The sequence below is a fragment of the Xiphias gladius genome, chromosome 15, assembly GCF_016859285.1.
Source record: "Xiphias gladius isolate SHS-SW01 ecotype Sanya breed wild chromosome 15, ASM1685928v1, whole genome shotgun sequence".
In the NCBI taxonomy this organism is placed as follows: domain Eukaryota; kingdom Metazoa; phylum Chordata; class Actinopteri; order Istiophoriformes; family Xiphiidae; genus Xiphias; species Xiphias gladius.
The window spans coordinates 5,157,017-5,170,089 of NC_053414.1; the positions used below are offsets into that span (position 1 = coordinate 5,157,017).

Consider the following 13,073-nt stretch of genomic DNA (forward strand, 5'->3'; position numbering starts at 1 on the left):
TAAAGACACTGCAGAGACCTAGCAGAGAGTCTGCTGGTTTGGTGGGACTACAGAGGGATTCTTTGGCCTGAATGCTAAGCAGAGCGTCTGGCACCAGTAAAATCGGCCAAATAACACCTTCCCCGCTGTTAGCAACAGCAGCCGTGGCGTCCCGGTGCGGGGAACCGCTTCAGTGCCAGGAGGGTCGGGCTGGGACAGATGGGAGGCCGAACGATGGACGTTGCGCACGAATCTTGGACCAAGGTCTGCGTCCCCCTGCCAGTAAAGCAGCAACATAACAAGTGAAGCAAAACACACAACAAGAACAGCATTGGGTTCAGAAATGAAGATAATGAAGGTCTCAGCGTGACTTTAGTCTCACTGAAAATCAGTGGTGAGACCCCAGACTTTCTGTAGCTCACATAACTAACCTACATAATACACACGAGACATAAAAAGGGATGAATCCTGATTCGATACACTTTATTCAATCGATTCCTCCATTAACAGGAATTGATTTATGTGATACAGCACTGCCCCCGTGCTGCAAAATACGCACCCCACTAGGCTTCACGTCCTCCCTCTCCGTCCCCGTCGCTGTACGGCGTCCCAGGAGACAGACTATAAAATAGTCAGCGTTCCTCGCTTCCACGGTTTGTCTCCCCGCCATCTGCTCCCCGCGTTCACGTTACGTTCTACGCATTTCCGCCGATCAGCCCTTGCCCTGCAAACACAAGCGGTGGAATAGAGTGTCAGTGATGGTACGGGCAGTACGCTAAAGCGTGTTCAGTGAGCGAGCAGGCCGCCGTCAGTTTAGAATCTAGGAGGGAGACTCCTTCCTGGTCCATAGCACCCGTAGTAGCCTGACGTCCTTTTCAGGATAAGATATGCTTTACTGCGATTGTTGAAGGGGCAGCTGCCCTGGGCTCAGCGTCGCTGCGTCACATTTATCTCCAAACGTCCCTCACAATCATCCATAACTTGAACTCACACACTCGGCGAGATCAATGAAATCGATGGAACCAATACAACTTACAAAAACAATAAAATGATATTTCGCGTTTTCCCGCACGTCCGACATAAAACCAACAACTACAATACTGAACTGTTTCCAAATCCCTGTGGCTGATGGGACTAATGAGTTCTTCTAACCATTCCGTCTGCATGTTGGAACTCAGACCCGTCGGCCCGCAGGAAGACGCTCATATCCAGTGCGGGTGAGTGCAGGGGATGTGGGATGGATCCTTTACTATCTCGTGCGCTTCTCTGAGGACAGACTCCTCGCATATTGCCTGAAGAAAAATGGCGTCCTTTCCTCCCGGGTAATCGTCACGGCCGCCTGTACGAGACGAGTCGGCCGCGAAATCCATTGCTCTCTGGCGATTTGTTTAGTTTCGATTGCTGTTCACCGACCTCCTGAATCTGCAGCGACACTTGATAGGGTGAATTTACTGAGGGCAGCCTACCACTCTTCTGAAGCCCAAACATTCACGGCTCTTGTCCTCTGGAAGCCGTGGTTCGGTTCCGTACGAATGGAGAGGAACAAAGGACGCATTAGTTAGAGGGAATACTGTGTAAAGTAGCCTTTCTAAATAGGCTCCTGCAAAGCTTCATACATTATTTTAATAAATGTTTTAATGTGATTCCCGATATTCCCTTTACATTTAGCAGTTATCTCTTAACGTAGCAGCACGTCACATTTCACACGTACTGTACTTTACTGGCCATTTAGTGATGAAATGAACTGAACTCTATTTTAAGTTGGGGTCAGGATCCCAAGGTTTCCAGAGATCCAAAATACGTCAAACTGAGAAAACAGGGAAACGTGCTACAAAAGTGGGGCACAGGTTGTCCGTGTTTTTCTCTGTGAAGTAATAATGATAACAATAATAATAAATTTTATCTATATAGCACTTTTCAAAACAATTAACAATTAAATTGACATAAATTAAACAAGACCTAAAGCCTTTAACAACTTCCTGTTTCACGGCGGAAATTTGCCGCGCCACCACGAGAACGCCGTTCGATGAAAACTCGCGGCCTTCGCGGTAGAGCCTCATCAAGGTCTGAGGGCTTTCCACATCCACATTTGAGGTGGATCTGGTCAACTCGCTAGGAGCACTACATCGAAGTACAGACACCTGTCATCTCCTGTTGCCAGTAGGCGGCGCTGCGAGTGTAACCGAACATTGGCATGTAGACATCTTCAGGCTGCGAAGAAGAAGCGAAGTCTCTACATCCCACTGACCAAATCTGAGGTCCACCTGATCAGTTCCCCGGGAGGAGTTCGTTGAAGCACGACGCCTGTGAAACGGCAAAAAAAAAAAACTGGGCCACAGCTGCAGGGTAGATTCAAAATGGCTGACTCCCTGTTGGGTCGAGGGTGTGGCTCCGCGAGGCTTTTGTCGTAGGTCTTGGGATGGTACGGAATGACGTACACGTGAAACGTGCTGCCGGAACTACTCTGTTGAAATTTTTTAGGGGGGGCGCCATCGAGCCAGTTTTTGAGCCCCTTTAGCCCCATTCATTGGTCCTAATAATGATAATATAACATTCAATAATATGAATGAGACTCTGCCAGAATCGTGTGCATTTGTGTGTGTGTGTGTGTGTGTGTGTGTGTGTGTGTGTGTGTGTGTGTGTGTGTGTGTGTGTGTGTGCTAGTATTTTGGCAGGCAGAGAGTGTAGAAGTGTAGAGAGAAGGATGCTGACTCGGAGCCAGGCTGCTGTGGAGGAGTCGACGCCACCAACCGGGCGCCATCGAGCCTGTTTTTGAGCTCCTTTAGCCCCATTCATTGGTCCTAATAATGATAATAATAATAATAATAACAACAACAACAGTGATAAACATAGCAGTTTCAACTGGGTCCTTGCAAATAAAATAACCATTAAAAATAACTATTAAAGCTCAATAACAAATATAATAGTAAAATAATAAAAGGTGATGTAACAAATATGAATACACACAATACAGTATATACATGCATACACACATGGGCGCGTACGTACTGTATGTACTGTACGTCTTCGTACGCCTGCGCACATATACACACTGTCTGTGCACACACACACACACACACACAGGCACACGCACACACACGCAGACGAGATAAGCGAGGATAAAGGCAACGCTGCAGCTGTCAACACTGGTGTGTCGGGTTTAAATGTTAAATTCCGCACATGCACGATATTCAGCCAGTGAACCGTCCACACAGTGTAAAACAGAGGATACTGAGAGAGGGAGAGACCGTCCCCCGTCCCCCTCCCCTGGTCTCTTCTGACCCACTTAGCTGAATGAGACTCTGCCAGAATCGTGTGCATGTGTGTGTGTGTGTGTGTGTGTGTGTGTGCGTGCTAGTATTTTGGCAGGCAGAGAGTGTGGAAGCGGAGAGAGAAGGAAGCTGACTCGGAGCCAGGCTGCGGTGTGTGGGTGTGTGTGTGTGTGTGTGTGTGCGTGCTAGTATTTTGGCAGGCAGAGAGTGTGGAAGCGGAGAGAGAAGGAAGCTGACTCGGAGCCAGGCTGCTGTGGAGGAGTCAGAACCACCACCCAGGATCCCCCCTGTGTTTTCTGTCAGTGCGTACAGTACATGCGCGTCGATATTTGTGCGCGCGCACACACCCTCTGACTGTGAAGTTGGGAATCACGCAACGCGGGGGGGCTGGGTGACTGGCGCCACGTACAACTGCTGCTGCTGATGCTGCTGCTGCTGATGCTGGTGCTGCTGCTGCTGCCCGCAGTGCTGCGCCCCCCTTGGTGGGCCGGTAAAACGCGTGGGGGCCGCAGGACAAACACGCACGGATATGCGCCCACGACCCGCTGAATTCGTCCAGACCTTAATCCCGTTTAAATCCGTGCCAGTCTGTCTAATGACCGCTCTGTTCTGTTGCTGCCCCTGAACGGGTTTCGCGGAGATGATTAGTTATTCCGTTAAATCTTTGGAGCCAACCCAAGACTTTACTTCCGAAAACAAGCACCCATCGTCCAGGAGAAGACGTCCGGACTCCGGGCACGTCGCCCGAGTGTATTCAGTGATGGACTTCACCTGGCTGCTGAAGGCCCGCTGCACTGCGGGCCTGTGAGCCTGTCACTGGCGGACTGCTGGTTCGGATCCTGGACCGGCTGGAGAGGCCAACACATCTGCCTGATCTCCTGCTACGTGGACAAACAATATGTAGAATCTCGACACATAACGTTCAAGGCACCTAAAATGAAAATCAAAGTCAGAGCCATTATTTTATCTGAATGCTTATTGTAGGTTTTTGAATTTTATTTATTCATTTTCAGTTTTTACAATCCACCTTTTCTCCCAACGTGACTGATGGATTCTTTCACCGCTACTTATCCAGGTGTTTTGCTCTGTAAAGCTGTTATTTTTTTTCCCCCCACAATGCATTCTGGTTTTTAAAAGTGCCACTGATTGGAGGCCCCCTTTTTTTTCACCTTTTGCACCCAGGCAAGTCCCACCTGGCCATCGTGCAGCGGGTGAACAACGAGGGCGAAGGAGACCCCTTCTACGAGGTGATGGGTATCGTCACCCTGGAGGACGTGATCGAGGAAATCATCAAGTCGGAGATCCTGGACGAGACTGACCTCTACAGTACGTACGCGCACACGCACACACGCACACGCACGCTCCTACATGGTTGTCAAGTTGCTTGGGCCTGTGATTTGAACCCCCTCGTTCTGTGTGTGTCGGTGTGCGCCCGTCCTGTCAGCCGATAACCGTACAAAGCGCCGCGTATCTCACCACGAGCGGAAGCAGCAGGACTTCTCCATCTTCAAACTGTCGGAGAACGAGATGGAGGTGAAGATCTCTCCCCAGCTTCTCCTGGCGACGCACCGCTTCCTGTCCACAGGTAACGCCCTCACGGGGAAGGAGAGAGGGAGAAGGTCGCCCGCACTGAGGGCATTTCCTCCGGTCCCCTTAGACCCGAAGTCAGGGTCTAGGGTTTAGTTTAAAATTCCATCCCCGCAGCTCACTTTCCTACAGAACCCTCTACGTTCAGGATTGGGTTTTGTTTAGGTTTATCGCTAGAGGGCCGGGTCGAGACAATGAATGTAGACTGCCGGTCCACACGAGAAGGTGTAGAAAGAGGAACCGAAAAGGTCCCGAGCAGAAAGAGCGTAAACTGACCCGAATACTAACTCAACATTTGTTACTCTCCAACGGCCTCCAAGTAGAAAAGTTGCTCTTTTGTGGCACAGTTCAAGGAGAGGGCCGAGCGGCGTCCTGCTCATCTGCACTGTCCACATGAGCAACCGGAGTCCAGGGTGGTGGCGACCTTCTTCCAGCCCCTGATCTCTCCCCAAATTCTTTGTGCGTGAGAAAATGTTGAAAGCGGATCGGGAGAGAAACTCCTCCCGAACACTTCCCCTCGCCGTCTCACGCTCGCCTCTCCCCCCCCCCTCAGAGGTGGAGCCCTTCAAACCAGCTCACGTCTCGGAGAAGATCTTGCTGAGGCTGATCAAACACCCCAGCGTGGTCCAGGAGCTGAAGTTTGACGAGAAGAACAAGCGGGCGCAGCAGCACTTCCTGTTCCAACGCAACAAACCGGTGGACTACTTCGTCCTGGTGCTGCAGGTATCTGCTTTTAACCTTTAGCGGAGCAGCAATTCGCCGTGACCCCGGCGTCGTCTTGGTCCCAGGCGGAGGCTGGTCCGCACATGTGGTGTTTCAGTGTCCCTACTGGTTTTCTCTCCTCAGGGTCGCGTCGAGGTGGAGTTCGGTAAGGAGGCGCTCAAGTTTGAGAATGGAGCCTTCTCTTACTTCGGGGTACCCGCCATCATGCCGACAGGTACAAGTAAACCGCGCACCTGCATCCTCATGCCCGACTGCGGATTTAAAAAAAAAAGTAATCTAGCCCCTCCATGCACGTGATGCCACGAAGGCTTGCAGCGCGTGTACAAATTAGCGCCCTTGAGCCCAGACCCGGATCGACTTCGCCATTAACTAAGTGATTTTGTTCTAGGTTGATTTCACGCGTAGATGTGCAAGAGGCGTGTTTCGATCATTTGAAATGAAAAATGCAGGAGTTCGGAAAAACAACGGGCTGAAAGAACCTGCAGTTTGTTGGAGCATGTTTCTGCTTGTGAGTGAAAGCCTGTGTGCCGCGTGTGTGTGTGTGTGTGTGTGTGTGTGTGTGTTTACGCGGCCACACAAAATCCCCTCACTCACAGGCATGAAAATATGTGAACACTTCCGGGCCTTTTCCCTGCCAGACAGCTGCATGGAGCGTTCATTCGAGGGAAAGTGCCTCAAATGAATGGGAGCTTTGAGCGACAGCGGCTGAGCCAGTCACGCACGGAAAGACCCCCGGGGCTCGCTCGTGGTTCAATCAGCAGAGCCGGTTCTGGTCTGTCCTTGTGAACGTGCGCGCCTGATCAACTATTAACAGCCCCCCCCCCCTCTGCAGTCCACAGATCCCCCTCTCGAAGCAGTGGCTTGGACCGGTCTGAGTCCATGGTGCACGGAGGCAGCGCGGGGCAGCTGAACGGAGGCGGGAACGTCTACCTGCCAGATTACTCTGTCAGGCAGCTCACGCACCTTCAGATCATCAAGGTAACACCCCGGCGTCACACGACCTCCCCCTCCAGCCAGGGAACACTTCCGCCCCCTTCGGTTTTCACCTGCTGCTCAGCTGGTTTTCGCCTTCACGGTGCTCTGCGGAGACAATAAGTCCCAGTATTAGATTTGTAAGGAGTTAAACATAACTGAGAAAATACCAAGGTCAGGACAGATGAGACTTTTTTTGTTTGTTTGTTTGTTTTTCATTTTCTTTCCTAAGTTTATTTGGAGATTTCCTCAGGAGTTCATTGTAGGGTGCGAATGCTGTAGATGTAAACTTGAAATTGAGAAACGGGACCGTTCTGTCCCCCGCAAACTCTGAGGGGGGTCAGACCGTGAGAGAGGGGAAAAGTCCAAAAGTCCCGCTGGCTGTTCCCTGGAGGCCACAATGCTCATCACTCTGCACCGCAGGAAGGTTTAATTACCTCTTACAACTGAAGCTCTGAGAGCTCATTAGGCGGCACAGACCCTTAAGGTACTTATCAACCATTTGCCAGCATTTTATAGACTATTGCTGAAAAGAAACAGGCAGCCATGTGATAAAAGAAAAAAAGGGGGTAAAGGTATGCAGCGGCTTTTGAATAAATTCTTTATAAATGGTTCCTCGTCAGAAGGTGGAACCAAAAATGTCACCAATCATTTATCGGTGACCCTGAATATCCACAGCAAATTTCCCCAAAATTAGTTTTTGAGATGACAGTCCGGGAACACGGTGTTCTTCAGAAGTCAAACTGAAATTTGATGAAGGTCGGGAGGAATCATCCTCCCGGGACCATGAATGTCTACTTTGCGTTTTCTTTGCAAACCGCTCAGTGGTTGCCAAGATACCACGGAGTTCCCATTATCATCCTCCCTTCATTTTTGCCCACTGGAGGCAAAGCAAAAGTAAAGCTCAATACCATAAACATGGCTGCGTGACCTGGATGTTGTTACTGCATCTTTTTCGTTTTCACATGGAAAAGGAAAAAAAAAACAAAACAAAAAAAAAACACCAATATGTAAATGTCACTGATATTTGGTGAAAAACATTTTTTTTTGTCCGGTGCCATTCCAGTATTCCGGTACCATTCCAGTATTCCGGTACCATTCCGGTACCATTCCAGCATTCCGGTACCATTCCAGTATCCCGGTACAATTTCAGTATTCCGGTACCATTCCAGTATCCCAGTAACATTCCAGTATTCCGGTACCATTCTAGCATTCCAGTATTCCGGTACCATTCCAGCATTCCGGTACCATTCCAGCATTCCAGTACCATGCCAGTATTCCAGCATTCCGGTACCATTCCAGCATTCCGGTACCATTTCAGTATCCCGGTACCATTCCAGTATCCCAGTAACATTCCAGTATTCCGGTACCATTCCAGCATTCCAGTATTCCGGTACCATTCCAGCATTCTGGTACCATTCCAGCATTCCAGTACCATTCCAGTATCCCAGTACCATCCCAGTATTCCGGTACCATTCCAGCATTCCAGCATTCCGGTACCATTCCAGCATTCCGGTACCATTCCAGTATCCCGGTACAATTTCAGTATCCCAATACCATTCCAGTATCCCAGTAACATTCCAGTATTCCGGTACCATTCCAGCATTCCAGTATCCCAGTACCATTCCAGTATCCTGGTACCCGTGGTCTGTTCTCTTGTGATTTTTCAGTCGAGATTGAAACAAAAGTTCGGAACAACCATCCGCCACCAGTCAGATTCACTGACAGTGACGGTGGCGTTTCCTCTAACCAGGCTTCCTATAAACTCACTCAAGTCGGGTAACACCTGCTGATACAGCCCGCAACTTACAGCGTGTGAATCAGGGGGGCGGCTACATGGTTTACCGGTCCCCGCTGGCTCTCAAATGTAGGTCCCCCGGGAGAAAACGAGCCCACGGGAGACGAGGGCGCAATGATAGGGTCACGTATCCCGACACGATAAGGTCACGTAATGATGTAACGTATAGATTTAGGTGCATCAATCGTGGCTAATCATCATGTTGAACGAGGAACCCGGGGATAAGCGTTTAATTATTTGAATTTTCCCTAATGTACGTGTTGTTTCTGGTGCTGTACCCAGTGGGTAACTAGTATTTGCGAAAGTACCTGCGATATCATTTCTCTCTCCTTTCACTTGCTCCCGTAGTCTCGCCTTCTTCCGCCAGCGGGAACCAGGTTTTTAATCTGCACCTGATTGACACAATGAAATCGCAGTGTGTTATAAAGGGTGACGGGGTGTTAGTAGTTACCCATAATGCTCCTGTGTGTGTGTGTCAGATCACCCGGAGCCACTACCAGAATGCCCTAACAGCCACCAGGATGGACAGCTCACCTCAGACGCCCGATGCCGACGCTCGTCTGGCAGAGGGCAGCGCCCCGACCCCGGAGCCCGCCGCCACGCTGATGCCCCCGGGGCACACCACCGCCGCCGCCGCCGCCGCCACCACAGCCACCCTCATGCCTCCGCCCAGGGAGCCCGGCCGGCCCGGCTCGGCAAGAGCCCACGGGCAGCAGTCCAGCGTGCCGCACAGCACCTCCCTGCTGAACGAGAAGAACCGCATCGTCCGTGAGTATCCGGCCGGCGTCCTGGGTGGGTGCTGACGGGGCAGTTTCCAAAATGCACCTCAGGGTAAAACCTGCTGTGTCATATGCACTGTTCCGCCCACACACACACACACACACACACACACACACACACACACACACACACACTTCACTGCAATAGGAACGAGAGGTTTCCCCACAAGTATTTTCCCAAATGAGTTCGAACACACTACAGCGCATTTACGCGGGGGCTCGCGACGGTGCCAGCCGCGTCGCAGCGGCGGACGTTTGCGGCCGCATTTCCCTGGGAGGGGAAAAGGCGACGGGATTAAAATGTGTTGAAATATTCATGCACCGCTAGAGTTTCATTACGTCCCACAACGCGCTGCGCCAACTGGGCACCAACCCTGCGTGTGTTGCGTACGCTGTGCGCATTGATTCGGTTCTGGGGTTTTTTATTGTTTGCTAGTTATTAAAAACCAAAACAAACCAAAGAAAGACAAACAATTACGGTCAGGCGGTGCAAGGAAAGACCGAAACAGGTACAAGCCGAGCCGAAAACATGACAAGTTCACGGGCAAAAAATAAAAGGGAGTGAACGGATGGACCCTCTCCGCGCGTTGAGCCGGATGAAGGAGTCTTCTTATAGGACATACGCATCAGTATATCACCCATTGTAATGTGCTGTATCTGTGGATAAGCATGGATTCTTGTTTTTCCATCATTGTCTTTACTTCGTTTGCTTATTCACGTCCCCCTTCTTTTTGTCATGAAGTTCACTTTTTTTTTTTTTTTTTAGCTCGGTGACAGGGTCAGTCTCGAATCCGCGAATGAGAAGCCGCACATCGGGCAGAGGAAGAGTTGTTTTACCAAGACGTCCCGTGGACTTCATTTGGGAAATAGTTTTGGTGATTTCGTGATCCGTGGTGGGGGGGGGTTAAAACGGGGGATTGGAGTTGTGCGTGTCGGGAATAAAAAGGCCTCACATGTGCGTTTGTGTGTGCTTTAGGGAGCAAGTCCGACGGCCAGAGGAGTCCCAGCGACGCGGTGTTTCTCCGGATGGACGAGATCCCCTACATCACAGAGGACGGATCGGAGGCCGAGGCACACGCTGGTACGACGTCCGGCTCCCTTTCCATGTCGGCACGAGATCCCGAAACCTGGCGGCTAAGCTTCTTCACTGCATGCTATGAGTGATACATGCTAACGCGTCCCTTTCTGCCCCTGGGGGGGGGCAGGAGGAAGACGAGGGGCCCCCTTAGCAGGAGCAGGGACACTCGCCAGGTGCGAGCAGACCGAGGCGGCGCCTCTAACAGCATCACTTCCCGCATAAGGGCACCCGAGTTTAGCGTTGAAATCTTTCCCCGAGCGGCAAGTTCCCGAAAGTCGCTCGGCGAGACGCATGCGGGATTTCAATCTGTCCCCCAACAGAGACCGAAGCTGTTCATCATTGACAAGGTCATGACTAGGTCTCTCTCTCTCTCTCCCTCCTTCCCTCAGACATGGCCTCTGTTCCCATGGAAACGGACACGTCTCCTTTCATCAGCAGCCTCTCGCTGAGCGGCTCGGAGGACACGCTGGGCAAGAAACTCCTGCTGAAACTCAGTCAGTACCAGCAGAGACACGCAGAGACACACACACACACGCACACACACAAACACACACACAAACACACACACACACACACACACACACACACACACACACAAACACACGCACACGCAGACAAACACACACGCAGACACACAAACCACTTATTCACCAACCTTTTCTATACTCTCTCCCCCTCCCCCTCTCCCTCCCTCCCTCCCTCTCTCTCCATCTCTTTCTCTCTCTCTCTCTCTCTCCCTCCCTCTCTCTCCCTCTTTCTCTGGGCCTTGATTCACATGCAAACTCGGCCGCATACACACTCTCTCTCACACTCTCACAATCACAGCTTCCCCTCCAGAACCTGCCTCCTCTTTAGTCTTACATCAGTGTTTTGGACTTGCCTACTTTGTATTCTCACGTCGTTTCTTAAAGGACCATTCCAGGGTTGTTGTTTTTTTTTTTTTCAACTCTGTAGCTGTGTTATTACAGCTGAGCAATTTGCAAAGCAAAGCCCACGAGCCTCACTAAATCCAGAGATCAAACTTTACACGGACAACGATATTTTAGTAAACTTTGAATGTGTTTCCAACTCGCCGGGCGGCCATTGATTGCTGTTCCTTTCCGTATGGAATGAAAGACACCTTACAGAGGGTGTATGTTGGGTTTCACCAGTGGGCCCCCCCCTCCCCGCTGGTGAAACCCAACAATGGAGTAAGGGGTTCTTCAACCAGCAAACAAAAACCAAACAAACTGAATGTTATTTTCTTCATTTATATACATTTACATCAGCCTGCTATATAATTCACTGCATCTCTAGTGCACTAACTTTGATTGACCTCTCTGATAGATACCTGATACTTTATGATCAATGATGTCGTATTGGCACCTTCATGGTAAGTAGCACCGTTACACTGCCTTGTCTTTGAATGGGAGCTTCAGTTCTTCCGTCTTTTAAGGGGAATATTAACCGTATCTAAAAGCGCAGATTACAGGATCGTTTTTGGGGGGCAAAGAGGTGGCAGTGCTTTTCTTCTGACCCGAGCAGTGCCTGCAGTCTTTCTCGGGGCTACGCACAGTTCAGTGCATGAGGGGAAACCCTGCAAATTCGCTGCCCGCCTGCTCGTAGAGCTCCGGGCCTTGAGCTTGTGTTGATACCTGAAAGCAACTCAGGTGAAGCGAAGACTTGTCCTGTAAAAAATGGAAAAAAAAATACGTCGTCTGAGCAAGCAGCTTCTTACAACCCATGGTTGGGTTTTATTGGTTAGCGTAATAATTACGATGTGACTACGGTCATTCGGGTCGGAGGACCTGGCCGGCTGAGCACATCGACATTTTCATCACCTCCCCCGTCGTCTCTCCCTCTGGGCCGTGGCAGCCAGAGATTCAGGTGGCGCCTGTTTAGGAGAGATTTTATGGAGAGAATCGATCTGAAACGTAAAAAAAAGTAAAAAAAAAAAAATTTATTAAAAAAGGAATTTTAAAAAGTGATGGGAACATGTCGAATTCCCCCAATAATATAATAATATAACAATCAGAGTACTTGAGATGAGTGGACATCATGTCTATACTAATAATGTCATAGGTGTGTAATGTGAAGTTTATTTACTTAATGTGTATTTGTTTATATATATGTTTATTAATGTTTATTTGTAAAGTGTAAAGTATATTGCATAAACCAAGAATGCCATAAATACCACAGCATTTATAGCCTAAACTAGTTTGCAACGTCCGTCCCTAGATGGGCCTTTAAAATACATAAAGCACAACGATTTACCGACAATGATACAATAAAATACCATAAAATGACAAGCACCGGATCCCTAACGACCACATAACCTGTCCTACTTTAAAAAGCTGTTTAAAGCTTCTGTATATTGGAAGGCAGGAAGAGCTCTTTCAGAAAATTAAAATCCAGCATGGTATACATTGGAAAATGGTCAGCAGTGAAGTGAAATATATGATGTGTGGTAGGAAACCCACGGCAAAACCAGAGCAGTTGATACAAGCTCTGCGGCTTTTCTTTCTATGAAAAAAAAAAAAGAAAAACTGTTCGTGGAACCCGGGTTGGGCCAATGATCACATTAAAATACGCAAGGGGTGTGCTTCCAGTGCGGCGTGCCGGGCTAACCGGACTAGCCCGCGTTTCCCCAAGTCCACGATGGACGTGCTGAGCGCAGAGCTAGCACGATCCGTAGTCTTTTGAATTTTCTTTCCAAAACTGGTACCATGTCTTGTCTCCTCAGGCCACAAGAAGAGGAAAAAATCTCGCGAGGGGGAGAAAACACCAGAGGACATTTCAGAGCAGCCGCTGGTTGAAACCTAGCAGAGTGCGTGTGAGACGGACCCCAACGCTCCCATCGTCCGGTGGTTCCTTGAGTTGTTTGTAAAGACGACGTGGTCGGCGAA

General features: G+C 49.7%; 1 protein-coding gene across 1 annotated transcript in view; it reads left to right on the forward strand.

Moving 5' to 3' along the window:
• Positions 1-13,073, forward strand: part of LOC120800929 (metal transporter CNNM1-like) — a 17,491-nt gene extending 4,418 nt beyond the window's left edge. Inside the window, exons 2-10 of the mRNA XM_040147408.1 lie at positions 4,434-4,577; positions 4,696-4,836; positions 5,392-5,561; positions 5,685-5,775; positions 6,394-6,539; positions 8,811-9,099; positions 10,087-10,191; positions 10,578-10,682; positions 12,911-13,073. Of these exons, the coding sequence (XP_040003342.1) occupies positions 4,434-4,577; positions 4,696-4,836; positions 5,392-5,561; positions 5,685-5,775; positions 6,394-6,539; positions 8,811-9,099; positions 10,087-10,191; positions 10,578-10,682; positions 12,911-12,990 (1,271 nt within the window). The 3' untranslated portion in view covers positions 12,991-13,073. The remainder of the gene's footprint in view (positions 1-4,433; positions 4,578-4,695; positions 4,837-5,391; positions 5,562-5,684; positions 5,776-6,393; positions 6,540-8,810; positions 9,100-10,086; positions 10,192-10,577; positions 10,683-12,910) is intronic.